This window comes from Protopterus annectens, chromosome 3.part1 (assembly GCF_019279795.1).
Source record: "Protopterus annectens isolate FY-2018-M chromosome 3.part1, PAN1.0, whole genome shotgun sequence".
NCBI lineage: Eukaryota > Metazoa > Chordata > Ceratodontiformes > Protopteridae > Protopterus > Protopterus annectens.
Window position 1 is genome coordinate 1,568,201,509 of NC_056732.1, and position 15,065 is coordinate 1,568,216,573.

Below are 15,065 nucleotides of genomic sequence, written 5' to 3' on the forward strand. Positions count from 1 at the left end.
GGCTAGCCTGAGCCTGTGTGGATAACATATTGTGTTCTAACAGTGATTCAGAGACAGCGGCACTAAATAGCCTTAATAGCATACCTCCCACACTAAGTGGCTCATATTAGTATGATATGAAGCACAAGAGACATTTTGTGTGAGAACACATACTAACAAAAATAACTGTGGATTATAGAACTTTAAATAGTAACCCTGTAGACTTGGATATAGAAATAGTGAAGGAAAAAAACTTGGGGCCACACTTTGGGCATTAGCCACTTGAGGAATGTGCCACAGTGTACATGACAAACTCGATACATAGGTCGAGGCATGGTGACAGTGTGGAGGTGTAACAAGCCATGCACAGAAGCTAGTAGGTAGGTACAGTAATGGGTCTAGGGAGCCTGTGGTCTTGGCTGCATTCTGTACATGAGATACTATTATGCAGTGTGTGTATATGAGGAGTTGTGCACAACATTACAGGGGCCTGAGACACAGTTGGACAATGGTGGGAGGGGCACATTAACACAGATAGATGACTCACACGGCATGCCATTCACACCCTCTGACTGATATATGTAACTCACAGGTGTATAGGACTTGGTATGGACCCTTAAGAGAATTAGCAACTGGAATGGTTCACCAGCCAGAAGAATGAGTTGTTATTGCATGGTCTATGTACTCATGGCATGTATCTTTTGGGCAAAGATGCTGCAGATAAGCTGTGTCATGCCAGCCTTGTGGGGAATGATGTAGGATGGGAATGATATGGGCAGCAATACTGGGGTCTCTGCAATAGCTGTGTTAAGGGGTAATCAGCATGATATTCCATAGATAGACAACCAACACAGAAGTGTGGTCATGAAGGCCAAGCTGTTCCTAGTGTTCCTATCTTAAGAAAGGATGTTAACTGTCCTACTCGGGGTAGGCGCTAGGATGTGTGAGATGGGTTGATAATAACCTCCTGTGAGCTAGTAGTGAGCACACCAAGTTAATGGTAACAGCTACACTTCTGTATGATACAGTTCAATGCATGCTTGATGGGAGTGACTTATCAAAGACCTCTTGTATTACTGTCCTTCTGGGCACCTCTTAGCTGTCACTACAACAACTTGCATGCTATGTCTGCATCCATATGCTATACAGCTATCTTGAGTAACAATATGTATGCCACAGGGTGGCGTGTAGGCATATATGAGAGTGTTGACACTGATATCTTATTTACATGCTTTCACAGTTTCTACTGGTGTGGGTTCAACACAATCGGATGGCACATGCCTGATGTCATTAGGCCACCCATAGTGGACAATGATGGCAGTCTGAATATGGCACAAGCTGATGACATACTGGCACTGTCTGCAGCACTAGTGCATGATGGTCCTACATACTGACCGTACTAAAGGCCCCTGTGGAGGTAGATGCTGACTGCATAACCTCACCTGCATGGCGACATCCTGTAACTGTGAGCACCTCCAGAGCTCCTAAGGAGTCCCCAGACCACAAAGCACTGCCAACGATGTATGCTTACCAACCACAGATGTCTGTGGTGCTGTCGTGACTCAGGGTCTATTTCTCATATGCCTTGAACACTTGGCATGAAAATGTGGATGTGTAGGTCAGTGATCCAGGCATAGACAGCTGTCACCTACAGCACTGGCAAGATGGTCAGTGTAAACTAATGCTTGTGGAATAACATCCAGCACTCGCAGAGTGACATGGTGTCGGGGGACAGGGAATAAATGATGCTTCTGAGTTCTTAGTCAGCAAATGTTGCCCCCATGGGTGCATCCATGAGCCATATGGCAACTGTCATCTGGTCTTCTTCTGTAGTCAGTAGCTATGGGAGGGTCCAGATGTGAAGTGGTCAGGCACATGTTATCCTCACTCAGACTGCACAGACCATTGCTGAGGCAGCATCACTGTTGGCTTTGGCTATATGGCCTGCTACCCCTGGCTGTGGGCTTCACCTCCTCATACCACCTTACTAATGTATGGTAACCATAACCCTGCCCATCTCTAATGCCAACACTACACCTTGCATTAGAAAACTCCATTCTGTAACATCACCACTGCACAAGACACTGAGATACATACCATATATGATAGCACCCACACACACACAACATTAAATCTATCCCCTTCCCTAGACCTTATTTATCCTAACTACAAACACTCCTGCATATGCTCCTACCTCTAATGCTGGGTATGATTAAAGTTCATGAAATTAGTATTGCAGCACCCACCAGATGTGAAGTGGTCAGGCACATGTTATCCTCACTCAGACTGCACAGACCATTGCTGAGGCAGCATCTCTGTTGGCTTTGGCTATATGGCCTGCTACCCCTGGCTGTGGGCTTCACCTCCTCATGCCACCAAGGCACCCCTAGACCGTATTAAATTCCAGGAACTTAGAAATGAAACTAAGAAAGCCAGCACAATGGACAAAAAGAACTATTTCTGTCACCTTCAAGACAAACACCAGAACAGCCCTAAGATGTTCTGGGCAGGCTTAAATAATCTCCTCCATCCTGGGAAATCAGCCACTCCTACCCCTGAGACTCTTATTGACAAAAAGCCTGAAGTCATAGCTAACACCTTCAACTCCTTCTTTACTGAGACTATTCAATCACTAGCCAATCAACTTCCTCCCCCTTCCCCACCCCAAACTAATGTTATTGAAGCCACATTCCCATCCTTTAAATTACAGCCTATACCCACCTCCTACATCAAAACCTTACTGAAAAAACTTAAACCAACCACCCTCTCGGCAGATCAGCTCCCAGCCGAATACCTGCAAATAGCAGCTGATGCTATAGCCTACCCCATCTCCATCCTGATAAACAGAACCATTACTGAGGCCACTATCCCCAATATCTGGAAAATATCCTACGTAATACCACTCCATAAAGGTGGTCCTTCTACCGAACCATCTAACTACAGACCCATAGCAATTCTATCTCCAATACCTGCAAATAGCAGCTGATGCTATAGCCTACCCCATCTCCATCCTGATAAACAGAACCATTACTGAGGCCACTATCCCCAATATCTGGAAAATATCCTACGTAATACCACTCCATAAAGGTGGTCCTTCTACCGAACCATCTAACTACAGACCCATAGCAATTCTATCTCCAATAGCTAAGATCATGGAAAGATGTGTTCATAAACAATTTCTTAATCACCTCTCTCTAAACAATCTTTTGACCAAATCTCAACACGGCTTCAGACCCTACCATAGTACGACCACTGCCCTCCTATCCTTTACTGACTCAATTAATAAAAATCGCAACAACAAAAAAATATCTTCCGCCCTATTTCTTGACTTGTCAAAAGCCTTTGATATGGTCAATCACCAACTACTTCTACAGACGCTAAAAACCTTCCACTTTGATAATTCAGCTCTCAACTGGTTCCATGCCTATCTCTCTGGAAGGCAACAGGCAGTCCAATGGCAAAATAAGCTCTCTCAACCCTTACCTAATACCATAGGAGTTCCACAAGGCTCCATTCTAGGTCCCCTTCTCTTCTCCGTGTTTATAAATGAACTTCACTCAGTTATCCCTCAAGCCACATGCATCCAATATGCAGACGACTCCACCCTTATCTGTTCAAATGTCGCTCTCCCTGACTTACAAGTAATGACCCAACAATGCTTTGGTACAATTGAAAAATGGCTATTAGAGAGGAATCTCATCCTAAATCCTAAAAAAACTAAGCTATTACTATTCTTTCCCACCTCAGTTCCTCATCCAGTGCAATACTGCCCACCAGCTAATAATAGCACCTTCTTCGTTCAATCTAATAATGGCACCATAATTAAACCTGACACTAACACTAAACTACTAGGGGTCACTATTGACAATAAACTTAAATTTAACTTGCACATCAGTCAAACCATAAAGACTGTAAATAAGAAACTCGGATCACTGTATAGAATTAAGAACTTCCTCACCCCCATTGCCAAACTAACTATAGCACGTACCCATCTTCTCTCCACACTACTGTATGCTTCCCCTGTTTTCTCTTTCCTCAACATAGGGGACATTAATAAACTCTCCATGACTTACAATCACATTGCTAGATTCATTACAGGTGCCCCTTATAGAACACATCACTGCCTTAACCTAAAGAAACTTGACTGGTTAGAACTACCAAATATTCTCAAACTTAACCAACTCTCTGAAGCATATAAAATGATTAAGGAACCTGACAAAACCCCCTCACTAAACAATCTACTGACTCCCTATTTCAACCTAAGTAGTCTTCGCTCCTCTAGCAGATTATTGGTCCAAACCATCAAATCCAACAACATGGGAGGGGATGCTCTCTATGCCAATTCTATAGGCAAGGTTTGGAACTCCCTACCTAACAACCTAAGACTCTCCAATTCACTTTCTCAATTTAAGAAAAATCTTACCCAATTCCTTAAGGCACATTGGATATGCCCCTGCGTAAATCCAGGCTAGGTTCCTGTCAACTATAACACATCCTGTACTACTTGAACAAATTGGATATCTTCTCAATTTCTTACTCTAACCGACTATTAATCTTACCTTGCTGTAATAAAGAAAGCAGTTTCTTTATCATCCCTCAGAACTCTAGAAAAGTAATGAACTGGAAACTCTACATAGTACTTTAAAGTCCCTTGAATTGCACTAGTTTTTTACTAGTTTTTTCTTTTCAGAATTGTATTTTAACTGTAATACTGCTATCATCAGTTTTTACATGAATGTATACAATATGTTAAGTAGCATATTTTTTTTTTCATCTATGTAATGTGCAAACTTATTTGTATTTTTTCAATGTGGCGCTTTTCTCCCCGGGCCTCCGCTGAAAATGGACATGTATCCAGTCGGACGATCCCAGTCAACAAATGTAAAATAAATAAATAATAAATAAATATGCCCAGAACTAACTCCTGCAATTCATACGGCACAATATGTATTGGCAGCATATCTAAATATGACTGTAAACTCTTTTTTTATGAGACCCATTGGTTCTACTACTATTGGAACTCTCTGAGTATCTTTCTTTCATATTGTTCTCATTTTTTCCTGCAAATCTTGGTATTTTATGACTTTGTGCCTCCTTGTACATGAGACACTGTAATCACTAGGTGTAGCAGTTTCGATAATCAGTACTACTTTTGTCTTTTTTTTCATGGACAATTGGGTTTTCTTGCATCTTTTTTTTTTAATTGTTGGTAATAGGTGATCTCACATAATATACACTTCATCATTCTCTGTAATGATTTGTGGTTCATGTTTCCAGTGCTTCTCAGCTATTGTAGTGTTTGCACAATCCCCAGTGTACCAGTTTTGTCATTATTATGCTTTTTGGTGTATAGACCCTCTGCCATGAGAATATCACACTCAGCAACAAGGTGTGTGACTGTTTCCAATTATTTTTTACCGAATCTACATCTGACTGTTTCTTCCATATGTTCAATGGACTTTTTAAGACAACACATACGTAGTCCACTAACCTGTGCAGCAATTATTAGCCTTTCATCCTTTAGTTTTAACTCACCTTTCCTTAACCATTCTGGCATCAAATCCTGATCAACGTGAGGTTGTTCCAGGAGATTTCTATAACTGACACTATATTTATGTTTTTTCCCTGTCTTTTATTCTTATTTGATCCTTCTTATATTTTTCTTTTGCTTTTTGGCACATTCAGTTGCTGTCTGATTTTTGTCTACTTCTGGTCCCACAATACCTATGGTGATTCCCTCTACTCTAGCAAAATATCCAGAATCTGGAATTTATTACCTCAACACATCCTAAATAACACCAATAGCCACAAATTCAAGCAACACCTAAAAGAACTGGCTATGCTCCTGCACTATCCCATGCTAAATTTCTAGCCCAGGCTAAGTACCCCTACTCAGAGTCCTCTCACCCCCTACTTGTCCAACCTTTTTTATATCAGTTATTCTCTACCCACCAATGAATTAACTATTCCCTTATTACTCTTTCAGCTTTTCCTGGTTATGGGTCACCATAGCGGATCACCGCTACGCTAATGATTGGCAGTGTTTTTTTACGGTGTTGAGTTGCCAGCCCAATGCCCAATCTTCACGGAAGGCACACCCACATGCACACACACACACCTACCTGCATGTCTTTAACGTTTTATGCAATAAACACGATTGTCCATGTTAACATGTAAATGCATTTCTTCTGTGCAACTATTCTCCATGTAAGTCACTGTACTGTATTTTGCTGTAACTTTATTTTTGCTGTAATCTCCTTTGTTTCTGTATTTCACTTTGTAACATCTACTTTTACTTTATTTACTGTTATTTGCACTGTCTTACTATCGCAAAGTTTCTGGAGCTTTTCTCTCCATATCTCTGCTGAAAACGGGCTTCTGGCCCAGTCGGACATTACCCGATAATCAAATGTAAAATAATTAAACAAATAAATAAATAAATACATTTTCATTCCCGCTTGGCACCTGATTGCTTCTGCTAAATTAAGCAGAGAGGTCAACATAGACTTTCTTTCCTCATTTTGTAAATCTTTCATTATGTATTGATCTGACAAGGTCAGCAGATATGTATGCAGTCCCAGGATTGCAGGTCTATACATATAATCAGTTTGAAGGAGCCTCATACCTCCGTCAGAGTGAGGGAAATATAATCTTAGTATACACTGATTTTTATATATCATTTGATAATCATGAATCATTTTTCTTGTTTTTCTGTCCAACTGATTCAATACCTTCTGGGGCTAGTCAATCTCACCAAAATAGTAAATTAAAACAGGAAGATTACATTGATTTATAGTCTCTGTGGATAAGACTGGAGTTTTGTGCCATGTGGAGAGATGCTCTATCCGTATGCTAATGTTTTCATGGAAGAGATTCAAAGCCAGCTGGAATTAAAAATTGACACACCATCGCTGACATAGATAACAATATGTCACTTGCCCTTTTGGTCAGGTGGCCACTCAAGGGGAAGTACCTATGTAAGTAAGTGTGTGTGTGTGTGTGTGTGTGTGTGTGTGTGTGTGTGTGTGTGTGTGTGTGTGTGTGTGTGTGCTTGTGTGTGTGTGCGTGTATGCGCATGTGTGTGTATATCAGGGAACTGTAACTGATACCTATTAACATGTCTGGTGAATTGTGGCTCTCCTGTGCCTAGTTCCCACAACCACTAATTGCATTTTGTGTGACATGAAAATTTTACCTAATGATTCTGGTCCTTAAGCTTGAAGAAATATTGTAAAAGTTTGTTCTACAAACACATTTAACAGATATGCTGCTAATGACGTATTGCCACTTGATTTAAAGACGTGGCAGGTTTTCATAAATTACCAGTCAAATAAAATACATTATTCCATGTTCAACTTTTTCAAGATAAAGTAAAACATCTGAAATTTATTTGTTTACAATAATCTCACAAAAATACTACTTTTTTTTGCATTTTATGTTAAGCAGAAAAGAAATGTACCAGCTACTTTGCGTAAAATGTATTACCATGCTAAAATGAAGGAAAAACATCCAATATAATTGTGTTAGCAAACAGTTTTAGTAGTGAGGTTTCTAATCACACAAGACCTACATTGATCTTGAATGAATACAGATACATGACATTTATGTGTGGTTAATAAGCTGTTACTGTAGTAGAAGGTGGTAAACCCATGACAGTTACCCTAATAACCCATGACTGATTAACATTCTGATGCTGGGGAAACCTGCCTAGGAGGGCAGAAGTGAGGGGTCAGTGCTAGCTTACCCATACCGAGGGGGTAGGATAAGCCTGCCTAGAAAGGCAGGAGTGAGGGGCCACTGCTGGCCCACCCATCTCAGGGGCAGGGATGAGTCTACCTAAGTAGGGAGGAGTGAGGGGTGAGTACTGGCTCCCCCATCATGGTGACTGGGATAAGCCTACCTCAGAGGGTAGAAGTGAGAGGCCCGTACTGGCACACCCAGCCTGGGGACAGGGATGCTGCTCTTTCAAATGTGCTAGTGACATCCTGAAGAAGCTAGAAAAATGTATCAAGAAAGCAAATCCTACAAATATAGTATTTGACTACATTAAAATGGATATATTAAAAAGAAAACAATGGAACCTCTTAAATTCTTCAGAAATTTAAACAACTAGTAAAAAGTAACAAACCTGGTATTAATTATCCAGAATGATGCACAAAAACACATTAACTGATGAGCTGGAAGAAAGGAAATCAATTTAGATAATCATATAAATTTAGATAATCCACAAACCGTTGTATTCTTCCAAGAAATCGACTTCATCCGATTAGTATAAATATTCAATGTTGCCTATATTGCAATTTAGAATATTTGAAACATCAATGGTAATTTGTGTAGATGAACATTGTTCCAAGAGAATATAGTGTGAAGGAAACATTGCATCCAAATAGTAGGACAATATAATAGCCAATAGGAAAATTAACCAATGAGAAGTTAGCCAAACACTTAAGGGCCAAGCATGCTCCCATATTCCAAATCTTGTAGAGTTCAAGTGTACAGATCTTGTACGAAAATAAAGCAAACATGATCAGTTCCAGTGTACTATGGCTGTTAGCAAATCTAGAAACCTTGTTATAACAAGTGTCTAGTTTTGCCAGATCAGTTTTCTTCAGGATTTGTAATGATGGCAGAGGCATACAGGAGGGGAGACAGTAAATGAATCCTGGTGATAGATTGTCTAGTGAAGTCAGTGAGATATGGTTTGAGTCTGTACAGGGTGCCTAGTGTTATCTGTACTTTCTTTATAACAATTGACAGATGCTTATCAAATTTCATGTTGTTATCAATTGTGATGCCAAGTAGCTTGCTGTGTGGTGCTGGTTCAATCTTGGTGTTTTTAGATGAATATATTTGGAAGGGTGAGTGGTGGTCATAGGGCTTTTTATTTGAGAAGATCATTAGTTTTGTCTTATTGGGACTCAGGATTAAATGAGAGTTAGCAAGCCAAGATTCCATTGCAGAGAATGCGAGTTGTTTTTTTTTTTCTTGAAGCTTGGAGAGGGAGGGGTAGCACAGATGGCTGTGGAGTTTTCAACATATTATATGATTGTGGCCACGTTTGTAGCAGAGTGGAGCTTGTTAGTAAAGATATTGAATAGAAGTGGACCTAAAATTGAGCCCTGAGGTATACATAGTGTAACAGATAGTGTAGGGGAGAATTCATTTTGCCATTTTTACCACCTTGCCATTTTACCACTTGATGTCTATTTGATAGGTAATCATGGAACCACTAAAGGGCAGAATAGCTTAGTTTAAGGGACAGGATTTCATGTAGACATTTTTGACGGGAGGTTGTATTAAAGGCTTTGGACATATCTAGGAATACTGAGGAGACTAGTTGTTCATTATTTCTGAGATAGATGATGGTGTCTGTAAAGCTTATTAGAGCTGTAGTGGCACTGTGGTTGGGTTGAAAGCTATGTTGGGTGTTAGAAGATTATTAGAGAGTAGGTGATTCATGAGTTGGGAGTGAATGCATTTTTCTAAGATTTTGGATAGGGGTGACAAAATCACAATTGGTCTGTATGTTAGAAAGGTCAGTACAGGTTCCCCCTTTGTGTAGGGGTATTATATAGGAAGTTTTCCAGATTTTGAGAATTGATGCTCAAGTGTGATTAATCAGTATAGAGATTGGATAGGCTATGATGTCAGCAGCTAGCTTAAGATAGTCGGTGGCTAGTTTGTTGGCAGCAAGGGTAGTAGGTTTAAGTTTATGGAGCATTCTTTTTATAGTACTAATATGAATGGGCTTGAAAGAAAAATTGCTAGATGTTTCATTAGGTTCAGTGGGTATTTTTAGTGGCATAGTCTTGTTTGTTTTGGTTAAGTTTAGAATGGAATTGGTGAAGTAGGTATTGAATTGAGTGGCCATACTATCCCGTGTATTTGTGGTTGAGGGAGTTGGGGTTATAGATTGGCCTGGCAGTAAAATCTAATTTACAGCTGTCCAGAATTTGTTGGTGTTGTTTTGGTACTTTTGTTGTGTTGCTTTATAGTAGGATTTTTTAAATTTTTACCTGTTTTTTATGTATTTCTTAGTTTATTTGTTTATTTTATTTAACATTTGTTATCCAGCATAGTCTGACTGGACAACAAGTGTCCGTTTTCAGTGGAGTCCTGGGGAGAAAAGCTCCATAAACATTACAGAATAAAAACATACAATTTACATGAGCATACAATTACAATATAAATGCAAGAGAGATTAAACATGACAAAGCTTAAAAATGGTTACAAGTGAATGGTAGAAGCATTGCAGTAGTTAAAATTCCAATTTGCAGCATTGCCCATACTTGGGATGAACAAACAGATAACATTTTGTACAATATATACAATGAGCATAACTAAAGGCAGTCTGTCCAGGTATTTCCTAGCATAGTCTGTATATAACAGGAGTATATAGAAGCCTTGGTAGAACATAACACTTGTGTTGTACAGATATAGCCCAATAGTTAGATGTGGCTTTATGGAGGTCCATTGCAGTTACATAAATGGTTGGTATAGAGATAAGATTTGAGGAGGTTCTTAAAAGAGGATGTACATTTTTGAAGCCTGCAGTCAAGAAGAAGGCTGTTCCATGTTTTATCAAATTCATGGGCAAAGAGAGATTCCCCAGAGTTGTTTTTACATGAGATGGTGTCAATTAAGGATTTGTTGTTGGACCATAGTTGTCTATTAGAATTGTAGAAGTTAAGAAGGCTGATCAGAGCAGTTTTTTTTTTTCTGGATAGTACAGTATTTGGTGGGCTAGGCTGAGTTGATGGTAGCTTAGTAGGTTCATAGGTTCATAGGTTGGTACTAGGCTATCGGCCCTAGGACCTATACAAGCCTTGTCATAACAATTCCCTGGATATTTCTTCCTGCAATATTTACTTACTTGGACCCCAGTCTAGCAGGGTGACTGACATGATCCCCGGGGTGAATTTCCTATCTCCCATCCAATCGTCAAGGCTCCTTTTGAAGAGTGCCAAGGAGGCACTCTGCTTGACATGTATGGGCAGTCTATTCCAGAGTATGGGGAGTCTCTGGGTCAGGAACCTATCCCTCCAGCATGTTTTATTCATTGTGATGACAAGGTTTAGATCCCTGAAGCGTGTGGCACTGAGGGATTAGGATTTCTTTAAGTGGAGCATGTCCAACAGCTCAGGGTTTGACATGGCCTTGTATGTTAAGCAGAGATCGCCTCTGAGTAGACGATATGCCACAGAGTATAGCAAGAGTTTTTTTAGATGGTCAGAATAGGGCATCTGCTTTAGGCCTGTGATTCTTTTAGTGAGGTATTTCTGCATCCTTTCCAGCTGTTGCGGATGTCTTGTGAGGTACATACCAAACTGGGCATTGTACTCTATAATGGGTCTAATGAGGGATGAGTACAGTGGAACAATGATCTCCTTTTTTCTGGATGAAAAGCCCTTAGTGATGAGGTGTGCCACATAGAAGGATTTCCTAACTGTTGTGGCGATGTGGTTATCGAAGGTGAGACCACTGTCCACCTGTGTCCCTAAGCCTCTCATCACACTTTTGGTGTTTAGTATATTGCCAGCTACGTGGTAATTCATGGGTACATGGTTTTTCCCAAAGGGGATAACTATACATTTCTTGGCATTAAGCTTGAGCCCATGGCTCTGGCACCAAGCATCTGTTTCTGTAAGGCCCTTTTGTAGAATATGTTGAGGAATTCTAGCCAATGTAAAGTGTGTAGGGCGTGGCAATGGTGGGAACATAATTTGGCAGTGGCAGCAAATCTAGTGATTTTGTTGTAGCAGGTGGAATGATTATTCAAGTCAGTTTTATTTAGGTTTGTTAGTGTGGGGGAAGCGTATAGTAGTGTGGATAGGAGGTGGGTTCTGGCTATGGTAATACAAAATTCAGAGTCATTGGAGTTGTGTTTGGATGGAAGGTAGAATTGCTGGTATTATTAGTGGAGGTTGCAGGGCCTGGTTTGGGGTGAATATCTCCTCCTAGTAATAGCTGAGTAGTTATGGATGTAATAGTTCTGAGGTACTGCATTATTAGGGAGTGGAAGCAGAAATTTGGTTGTTTTTTTGGATGGAGTGAAATAATACATAGGAGGGGTAAGATGGATGAGGGTTTGGTTGTGGGCTACTGGGAATATGCTTGTATGACTATCCCGGATAACAAGTGTTAAATAAATAAAATAATAAAATAATAAAATGTATTTCTTAGTTGCCGGTAATAGTTTAGTGTGGCCGCTCTTTTATTGGACTGACATTGTGACCAAATTTTATCTCTGGTTCTGAGAAGAAACCTTGCTTCTTTGGTTTGCCATGGAGCATAGTTCGCCTTTATTTGAGACTTTTTACATTATAGCTTGTGGGAGAGAACTATATATATATATATATATATTTAGAGAGAGAGAGTGGCATAATACCCATTAAAATACTGTTTAGTGTATTTTTCATGAAAATGTTATTTTGAAGTGATGCTTGTACTCTGTACAGTGTGTTATAAATGTACTGCAGCATATGTACAACACATGATGGCAAGCCATGTACCAGGAAGCTTATGATATATTCAGAGGAATGCCAGAATGTAGATGCGCCTGTGTTCCAAAAGAATCAGAGACCTGTAGTTGACAAACCTGACCAGCCTGTGAAAAAACAACTGAGAATTATTATAACATTTTTAGACACTTTTTTATTATTTCCACACATTGTAACTTCATTTCAGTCTTTATAATATAATTTCAGTTTGTTTGTGTCTTTCGGCTTTTCCCGGTTAGGGGTCGCCACAGCGGAACTCCGGTCCGCTAATGATTGGCAGTAGATTTTTACGTGCTGGCTTGCCAGGCCTAATGCACAACCTTCAATGAAGGAACGCCCATTCACGCATGTCGCCACACAGAAGACGCTCTAACTGAGAATCGAACGGGCAACGTCTAACTGTAAGGCGACAAAGCTACCGCAGCACCACCACCGCAGTTATAATGTAATTTCAGTGATATATTTAAATGTTTTATGAAATCTACAGATATTCAAGCAAACTTTTGTTGTCATATTTTATTCATTTTTGCTCTCATATTTCCTTTTTCCCATAAGAACCCCTCTAGTATTTAGTTCAGGTCTCAATAGGATAATGTAACATTTTGGAAGAAAAATACAGCTGAGTAAACCAGCACTGGAAGACAGAATGGCAAATATCTCCACAGCAACCATGTACTTCCCCTTTGTGCTGAGATAGGCTGGGATAAATGACAACCAGACACTAACAAACACTAGCATGCTAAAAGTTATAAATCTAGCTTCATTAAAACTGTCAGGCAGATTTCTAGCCAGGAATGCAACTACAAAACTTACACATGACAATAAACCCATATATCCTAGCATGCACCAGAAAGCAGTAATAGACCCTTCATTACATTCAATGCTAATCTTCCCAATCTGGGACTTCATGTTTTGTTCTGAGAATGGTGGCGCCACAGTTAACCAGACAGAGCAAATAATAATCTGGAACAACATGCAGATGAACACTGTTGAAATGGGTATCTGGGGTCCAACCCATTTGCTTAAGTTGCTGTTTGGTTTTGTTGCTCTAAATGCAATGATGACAATTACTGTTTTTGAGAGCACACAAGAGACACAAAAAACAAAAACTAGTCCAAAGGCGACTTGTCGAAACTTGCACACTGCCGAAGTAGGCAGCCCAATGAATATCAGAGAACAAAGGAAACACAGCGCTAGGCCCAGAAGAAAGACATAGCTAAGTCCACGATTGTTAGCCCTTACAATGGGAGTGTCATGATACCTGGCAAATACAACCAGAACCAAGACAGAGATCAGTGCACAGATGCAAGCAATGGCAGCCAGAGTCAGACCAAGAGAGTCTTGATAGGCAAGGAATTCCATGGGCTTTGGAATGCAGGCATCTCCTTTGGAATTTGGCCAATGGTCATCTTGGCATTTTGTACAGGCAGTAGAATCTAAAACAAGACAGGAATTTTAGATATTGTACATCATATCTTTAACCAGAAAACAACATAAACAATTTAAATGTAGATTTTTGCAATCACACTCATTATGGATCCTCCTCAACATCTGCTTAAAGCACAGGCTTGTTTAAACCTAAGCCTAGGCCACGTAATGTACTCTACATCCTCTATTGGAGTTATGTTTTTACAAGGTTGTGACTTAGCCTGGTTCCCTGTGGTTTGAGCCACCTATTAAAACAAACAGAGAGGCAGACAGACAGAAAGACAAATACTTTAAAAGAGCATGGACATAGTTTTAAATAAAATCTTATACGTTCCTGTAACTGATAGCTGTCCAGAGAATTTAAGCCATTGCTGTACATCTTATCCCACATAGGTATGACATTTTTACTATGTATATGAGCTTGACAAGTCAGTTGTATTCCCTGTTGTGTACCAGCACACAAAACATACATTACTGCACACCATCTCCAGTATTAATAAAAAATGATTTACTCAGCTGTGTTTGCACACTACAAATAATTCATTGATCACTCACCTTAGTCAATTGCTTTGCCGTTTATTCTACTGACATCTATACTGATTTTATAAGATAAGGTATTGCATTTCTTAATGTTTACTGCATTGGTCTCCTGCAAAATCACTGTGTGTGTGTGTGTGTGTGTGTGTGTGTGTGTGTGTGTGTGTGTGTGTGTGTGAAACAGGCACCCTAAAGATATAATTATTTCTACACCAAGTTAATGCTTTTGTGTTGAGGCATCCCAGGATAGTTACAGTTGCCAGCTATATACCAAACTAAGTACTGTACAACAAGAAAAAATAAGAGTACTTGAAAATTAAAATACGGAGGCCTAGAGAAGTGAGAGATAAAGGGCAGACAACAGGACAAAAGTCCCATGACAGGAAAAAATAAAAGACCTACGCATGTTTTTCTTGATCTGCATAGGTTAAATTATTTTAAGTCTAAATCATTTTTTTTCAGAGATGGTGATGGGAAAGAAAATGACCCAAGTCTGACATAAAAAATCTGTAAGACTGAAAAGTGTACAATAAGCTTTGACCAGAAAACATCTAAGGTAAAAAATATTTTACACCAATGTCAAAGCTAGACTGTTTTTGCTGAAGAATACAAAATGCAAAA

General features: G+C 39.7%; 1 protein-coding gene across 1 annotated transcript in view; it reads right to left on the reverse strand.

The window, feature by feature from the left end:
- Positions 1-12,995: 12,995 nt before the first annotated feature.
- The window catches only part of LOC122797808 (vomeronasal type-2 receptor 26-like), a 64,925-nt gene continuing 62,855 nt past the window's right edge, over positions 12,996-15,065 (reverse strand). The window contains exon 4 of the mRNA XM_044066329.1: positions 12,996-13,915. Coding sequence (XP_043922264.1) covers positions 12,996-13,915 — 920 coding nt within the window. The remainder of the gene's footprint in view (positions 13,916-15,065) is intronic.